Here is a 7,757-nt window from a genome sequence, read left to right as displayed (position 1 = left end):
ACTACACAGATTTAATTCTGAGTGTATCAAGTAAAAGGCAGAGCTAGGGGCATATGGCCTTTCTCACCCAGCCTTTGTCTCCTGAAACTTGTGTGACAGGGGAAGGAAAAAGAGCGTGGTTCGTGGCATTACAATTGCACACAGCTAAGGGATCCAGGCAGCCTATTTTGGAAGACGGTAGTGCGATACACAGTGGTACATACATTGAGCAGTACAGCTGTGTACAGTTCCTCCTCCTGCCTCCCTCCCCCAGAATCAGGTACTCATGAGGAGTGACTGAGAGACAGGTATTGCAGTAACACACACTGTATGTGTTTACTTTCAGCAGAAAGCTTTGGTTTTTTCACAGCTGTCTTGGCACTGCTGCATGTTGAGCTCCTGCCTTCCATGCCTGACAGACGCCTTCTTTTCTCCAATGTCTCTGTCGTGCTTCTATGTTATGCTGTGGTCAGTAGTGTTTCATTCATCTGATGCCACTGCATTATTTCCAAAAATCTGTGTTCTGACACCAGGTCAGGAAGCGAACAACTCATGCGACAGGTTGTTTTCTGTGCACCGTACCTTGGTCTGCCCTCCTCACCTCCTGGGCCAACTGGCACAAGTGTAATCCATATGAAAACATAACAAATGTGGTATTTCTCTGATGGTTCAGAAGCTGGAATACCAAAAGTACTATGTGCTGACCATCAGTTGGACAGTACAGTAGGAAGGAATGATGTCCTGTAGCTACCATTTTGTTTCGTCTCTGCAAGAGCTGCTTAAAATGACAGGCATCACTCTTGTCCGTTTGGCTTTAGTCCAGTATACTGCTGCCTTCTGCTTCAGCTGGCTTTTGGTTTTATCACCCATTCTGCCTGAGGATTTGCACGGTAGACATCTAACATGAATGCATCTGGATCCAAACAGTGCTGACCTGAAAAGGAAATTGTCAGCCATGAATCACAGCAAGTTCTGAGTACATAGGGACAGAGCTGTGTTAAAATGTCCTTGAACGTTTCTCTGACTTGCACACAGCAAGCCTAGTTTGGTATGTCCATCCAGCTAACATCTTGCCTGGATACACAGAGTGCCTTTGGTAAATTTGCCAGTGATTTTACTCTTTGAGAGTCATGAATTCACTTTCACTTCCAGGCAGGATGTTCTGCATTACACTGAGTTATGGACAAGACCTTTAGTCAAATGGTGAATATGGTTTCTTTAGAAGCATCAACAACACTGTTTAAATGCTACAGTATGGGGGGTTTTATTTCTTTGGGTTTACTGAGCTGAAATTAGAAGTCCCTGACTTCTCCTCTATACTGTTTATAAATTCTGAAAAAGTAGCTCTGTAAACAATGTGTTCCCATCCAGCAGGATCTTGTAAAGAAATTCATGGACGGCATCAATGTTTTTGGCAATTGCCAATTTGTTGGTTAAAAAAAAAAAAATCCTCTGAACTCTGCTGTTTCATTAGCTGGTGATTGGGAAGCTGTGGCTGCCTTTGCCAGAATGAGCCATTTCGTGCCTCTTAGTTGAGTAATAAGGCAATAAATTCTAGAGTTAAGTTGATTTGTTGGACTATATTGCGTTTACATGGGGTAATGAAGTAATTTAGCTGGAGAGGTTACTTTGCTGTGACACAGGATTATGGTAAAATTTTTGTACAGTTACTTATAAGGTCACTGGGGTCCTAATGATTGTGAAAGCAATATAAATGAATTAATGGATAATCAGTGGACTAAGGTACCCCGAAGGATCTAGGACTATAAAAATAATTTTAAATGAAGATGCAAATTAAATGTCCCAATTTTTTGAAAGCCCATGGTGGGAATATTTGGGATTGTTTCACAAGGCCTTTAGGATCTTTCTTCTGTTTTAGCATCAATTGGTCATCCTGTTTAGACAGGCAAAACAAACCACTAATCCAATTTAGCTTTTTGTATCATCAGTAATAAAGACTGATTCCCAATTGCTGCTGAAGTAAGTCTGTGATGTTTTGTAATAACTTTACAGAAACTCTTTAGAGCTGAATCTAAAAGAAATAAGAAATAATCTAATCAGGTAATTCACAACTGACTCCAACAGAGCATCCAGAATTTTGGTATGAACAGGGAAAGGAGAGAGCCAGGATTGTGCAATATCAAATTAAAATCTGGTTTTTGACGTTTAGGCCAGAAACTTGTGTGGGGCAAGCCATTGTTGTTTTTACGAGAAGTGTCACTGCATGAAACAGAAGAAGACAAAAGCCTTATTGCAAGGAATTTGCAGTCTAAATAAAGCACACAGGTTAGTGTGAGTATAGAACACCCACACATGCAGGGGCTGAATTCTCTGTTCTGTGGGTTTTTATTTGAGGGCGGTTAACACTAAGGTACAGTAAGAAAGAAGAGGTCTTGGAAAAAGGCTTGACAGCAATGTGGAATGTGCTTGCAACAGGAAGACTGAGGATATCTTAACCATGGAAAAATGCTCAGTTATGAGAGTGAGAGAGGTAAGCAAAAGGTCAGATGCATTTGGCAAGACTGTGAGAAGTGCTGCTGAGATCCAGCCGCTGGGTTCATTCTCTCCTGTGGGGTGCCCCTCCAGTTACACTGAAGTTGGAATAAATAATGACATTGATTTTAACAGCTTTTGGGTCAGGCTCCTTTCCTCCAAATGGACTGGAGGGTAGGAGAGACCCAGCTGTGTCAAAGTAGTGCTGCCCTGAGGTGCTTTAGGAGGTTAAGGACAGTCAGAATTAATTTTCAAAATTGAGACCTACCTATATTTCCTCCAATTTCATGTAAACTTTGGATCTGGCCTCTCATGCTCTGTGATGATCCATGGCTAGGATGGAAAAAAACCTTTCAGTTTGTCTTTCTGTTATAACCACTGCCTTATCACCCACCATCTATGGTAAGCATAAGTTTGATATTTTTTCCCCTGTGAACTGCCTTATCAAAAGCAACAACTACCAAATGGACCACTGCAGAATAATGAGTCTGCTACAGAGATAGATTACTGCATCACAGTCAACTAAACCTATATTATTTATTCAAAGAACAGAGTTATGTGGTAACATGGGAAGACTTCGCAGAAAAGACTTTCAGATACAATATACCATTTCCCATAACTGTTAATAATTATTACCTTACAGAAATAAAAACATTTTAGACTTATAGACAGATGTAAACCAATCCCTTTGGGTTCTCTATGTGGCAGGTCTATAAAATATATGTTTAATGTACATTTTTAGTAGTGGTGTAAGGGAGGGCAGATTGATTCTGCATAGGAGCCAATTCTTAAGTAAAATAAAAAGAGTAAGATCAGTGGTTAAAATTTCTTTGACCAACATAACCATAAATTAGCAATTTTAGATTAGAAGAAGAGTTCTTGTAACACAATGAATCTTTGAGGAGGGAACAATCTATTCATTTATAATTCTGACGTTGTTCAGGAAAAACAAAATGTTCTGCTTTACCCACCTGTTTTCACAGTGGAATCGAGCCAGGATGTCTTTGGCTTTTGTTTGGCTGTTGAGTTGAATTGCCATAGAGACTTTTGAATGCAGTGGAGCATAAACTCTTATCACCCCCTCAGGTATGTCAGACTGCAAGTATGGAGGAAAAGTGACAGCTCCCTAAAATCAATATTCAATAGAGTAAGTCTAAGGCAAATATTGCTCTAGCTCCATTCAGAAGCAGTTCTGCACCCTCATTTCAGGTTACTTGCAAAAATCACTGTCCTGCATTCACTTGGTTATTCAAAAGACATTTACAGTCATACAAATGCAAATTTGTAGACACAAATCAGATACAACACAAAGACACAAACTCTTTGGTAAGTATCACATAAATACACACAGGGTAAAGCCCTTGAATTTAAATTTATTTCTGTTAACACTGGTCAGTGAACCAACTGCTTATTTAAAAACATAAAAATTATAAAAAATATCTGTTCTTCCTTCTAAAGATGAAATTCTCCCAAGGCATAAAAATCCAGTTCTCTGTTTCTGCTTCCTATAGCTTCAAATAGATTGAACTGTGTGTACAGTAAAACATCAAGGTACCATATGGTTTCTGTTAATTTGAAATTTGACCTTGTGTAGGGTTCAAATGATCATCTATGAAGTTTATGCACTCTTCCATGATTAGTGGTGGATAAATCAATTAGCAATGTTTGCATTCCAGTTCTAATCCAGTTAATACCATGCTGACCAGAACACAATAGTCTCTCCAGTCTCTTGTCTCTGTGTAATTTAGAACATCTGAGACCTGGGGATTGTGTTAAGTGCTCTCAACATTAAACTAAGTTATCCAAACAGAGTTTGCCTCCAATTTATCCTTCATATTTCAGCTCCTTGCCATGGCTACCCTCACTTTTATTGGATGTAAAGCCAATTACTCCAATCAATGGACTTGTCTTCCTGAAGGTGCAATGACTGCAGTAATTGACTCTCCTCAGAGAAGGAGTCTATCAGTGTTCATCACAGGCTGAATTTAACTTTGCGACACGGTAGTCTGCATTGTCATTTTAAACGAACATCTCTGTCTCCATCTGCAGCACCAATGTATGTCCTACCCCACCTAAAATATTTCAGTCAGTGCTGGCAAATTCTTGAGAAAGGTGAATCAGAATGGATTCACAATTCATATAAAACACTTATTCTTTCTACTTTTTTCCCCATACATTACCTTCTGCATTTTCTCTCTTGTCTGTACATTCTCTATTTCTTATAACCTTGTGAGATCATTCCTTCCTAACCTGTCTTTTCTTTTGTTCTTCAAGACTATCTTCAACAACTATAGAGTCCTTTACCATTTCCTTGATTACTTCTCTTACAATTCACCAGTCTTCATTCTTCTAAACATTTATGGAAGACTCTAAATACTTTCTCTCCAGGTTATTTAAGGTAGTTACTACATGGAAATACTTGTAAGTCGCTGTAGGGACTGTGTATGTTGTGCATAGAGATACAACATGCCTTGTTGTCCAAATTGTATGTTGCACCTAATATGTAAGATAATTTTAACTGTCCATCAAAGCAGCATACCTCAAGAAAGTTCCTAATCTCTGTTTCTAGGCAGCAGAGAAAAGTTGGTGGCTTTAAGACTTTCAAAGAAAGGTTTTTCTATCAGATTTTCTTAAGTCCAAACTGCCTCTGGAGCCCCGGAAAACCTCTAAAGTATCCACCTCTCTCCTCTGACTATACAGGGAATAACAACACAGTCTACTTCACTGGGGACTTAACATTTAGACCCAGTTTAAGTGTCTAAGGTAGGCAAACTGAATTTTCTGTCTGCTTAGGAAGTTAGTGCAAAGCTCTAAGACTAAAGCTTGCAAGGAGAATATCAAGTTGCCTGTACCAGGACATGGATAAATACAATTAATCTTAATATGGACCATCTTCCTACTCAGCCACAGATCCATGCATTGGTTGAGTATCTACAAATCATTGCTGTCAGGGACAGTCCACACATAACCATTTTCTTATGAAACAGGTTAAAAACCAGCATGTGTTTGTAAACAGCTTGCAGCTTTGGCTGCTGGAAATCATTCTGCCTTCCTCACCTTTTCTCAATCAATTCCCAAAGCTTTGTCTTATCAGGGTGTTGGACTGGGAAGCACACCTTTCAAGATAACTCTCAAATCAGCTTATTTTGTATGGCAAAATTTCCTGCCCCACACCCAGAATCTTTTGTGAGATAAAGGAGGGAGGCTGTTTAAAGCTGCCCTTGAAAACTGTATCTTTTCATCACACCTCTGGTCTTTCAGGCCTCTCTCGTTCCATCGTCTTTCTCCTCAGAAGTTTTCTCACTCCTTTGTCAAACATCAGCTGTCTCTTGCTGTTGTTCATTGCTGCCTCATTCATTTTTCTCACTTGGGAAATCAGGAAGGATGGGACCTAAAGGGAGGAAACCAGAGCTGAGAATATACAGTAATTTTTCCCCAGTGTGTTGGGTCTTTAGAAAGGCACCAAATTTTAGGCAGCAGAAACTCTGTTTGTTCCTAGAAGATACCTGCCATCAGTAGCTTCCTCTAACAACCTACAGTTATTCCTTTGGTGAAACTGTAGATCATCTTTCATGCCATATGAAACTTTATAGTGATATTTGCAGCTGCAGGAACTTCATTAGGGAGTAGTCTCTGCAATCCCCATTATACCCTCCCTCTGTTATGAGGAAACAAGTTGAGACTGTCAATATCTTCATGCCGACCTTCAGAAGCCCAACAAGTAGTACACACTTTTGGCCATTGGCAAGCATAGTCCCGGAAGGGATGTCCTTGCTAAGGGGTGCTTACAGTTTCCTCTGGGAACTGATAGAACCTATCAGCTGGCCAGTTTGAATATGGACAATTCTCTAAGCCACTTAAAGTTGTGACCGCCTCTGTGATCAACATTTAAGAATAGACAAACTCCCCCCCAAGCTCTCTCTCATTTCCGGCGCTGGGACAGGTGGCTGCGGGCCCCGTGTGGGGGCCAGCGGGCCCAGCCAGGCCCTGCTTGGGCCAGGCCGGGCCGGGCCACGGCCATCCTGGAGCCATGGACCTGTTCCAGCCGTGGAACCCCCCCCCCACTGCCTTGCCGTGGGCAGCCGGAGCAGCTCGGCTCTTCCCCCTCTCCACTGCGATAAGAAAAATTCAACATTCCAGCTGCAAAGCTGCAAGGCTGAGGTGAGATTAACCCTTTTTATTGCTGTGAAGAGCTGAAAACCTGAGGGAAGAGAGAGAGGAGATGCTTAAAGCTGGAATTCTGTTGTGAAGCTATGATATATGAGAGTATCCCGTTGTAATTTCATGAAGATATGGGGGGTGGAGTGTTCAGCTCGTGAGCAAAAGCACCTGCGCTGAGATAGGCAGATGCTGACGCAGCTGTAATTTCATGAGAAGTTTGGACAGGGAGAGATGGACCAGATGAGGACTTTTGCTCCAAACGGGAAAGGAGAAAACCTCAGTTCCTAGAGATGCTCCCAGAGATAGTCCTAACAATGAAGATGATGAAGACCCTTTGCTCGCAGGGAAGGAGGAGGGCCTCTGTTTTTGTTTCTGAATGACTCAACCTTAAAATTGTACCCCAAAAAACTTCAAGAGTGGACCCTCGAAAGCAGTTGCGGGAAAAGCTGCAAGTCGGGGGAAAGGACTCACACGCAGGCAGAGAGACTCCTCTTCCTAAATGGACTGAATGATATTTGGAAGTGGGCGGCTGTCTCGTTGTGATAATGTTTTCATAGCATGAGCAAGAAGAGACTTCTCTTTCTAAATGGACTGAACAAGGTTACTATGGAAGTGGTAAACAGACTGAATATCTTAAGGGTTGTCTTTTTACATTGTCAGTGGGAGAAGGGAGGAAGGTGGGGGGAGGAGGAGAGTTCTGAAGGTGGTATAATTTTTTTTCTTCTTTTAGGTCTGTTAATAAACTTCTTTATATTCTTTCAAGTTTGGTGCCTGCTTTGCATTTCTCCTAATTCTTATCTCACAGAAGATAAACAGTAATGAGCGTTTTGGACCAAACCACTACACTAAATTGGTGTTTCCGCCCGGTTACAAACCCAACCTGCTACAGCCATTTTACTGTGGGCTAGACTTTGAACAGACATTTAATCTCATTCAAGTTTAGAAATATCACCTACACATCCAGATTAAATCATTCTTCTATGCATTACTCTGTATAAACAATGGTGTGGGACAGGTATTTCCAGAGGGCAATTGATGCTAAAATAGATGTCTTAGATAAGTGAGGTAACTCTAAATTCAGAAATACCTGTCAGGGTGTCTCATTCTAGGAATAGAAGACTCCA

At 41.0% G+C, this 7,757-nt stretch overlaps 1 protein-coding gene across 8 annotated transcripts in view; it reads right to left on the bottom strand.

Moving 5' to 3' along the window:
• Positions 1–641: 641 nt before the first annotated feature.
• ARHGAP28 (Rho GTPase activating protein 28) overlaps positions 642–7,757 on the bottom strand; it is a 73,584-nt gene continuing 66,468 nt past the window's right edge. For 6 of the 8 annotated variants that reach the window (XM_042031092.1, XM_042031056.1, XM_042031063.1 and 3 more), the window contains 3 exons: positions 5,720–5,863; positions 3,444–3,598; positions 642–913 (listed from right to left, as the gene is read on the bottom strand). In XM_042031092.1, coding sequence (XP_041887026.1) covers positions 727–913; positions 3,444–3,598; positions 5,720–5,863 — 486 coding nt within the window. In that variant the 3' untranslated portion in view covers positions 642–726. Of the gene's footprint in view, positions 914–2,740; positions 2,806–3,443; positions 3,599–5,719; positions 5,864–7,757 lie in introns of all 8 variants that reach the window. The other 2 variants (XM_042031066.1, XM_042031070.1) reach the window with 2 other exon arrangements.

Source organism: Corvus kubaryi, unplaced genomic scaffold (assembly GCF_017639235.1).
Source record: "Corvus kubaryi isolate FWS band 111438036 unplaced genomic scaffold, C.kubaryi_AGA036_p1.0 132, whole genome shotgun sequence".
NCBI lineage: Eukaryota > Metazoa > Chordata > Aves > Passeriformes > Corvidae > Corvus > Corvus kubaryi.
Note: the sequence above shows the minus strand (reverse complement) of the source record. Positions and strands in the feature narration are given on the sequence as shown.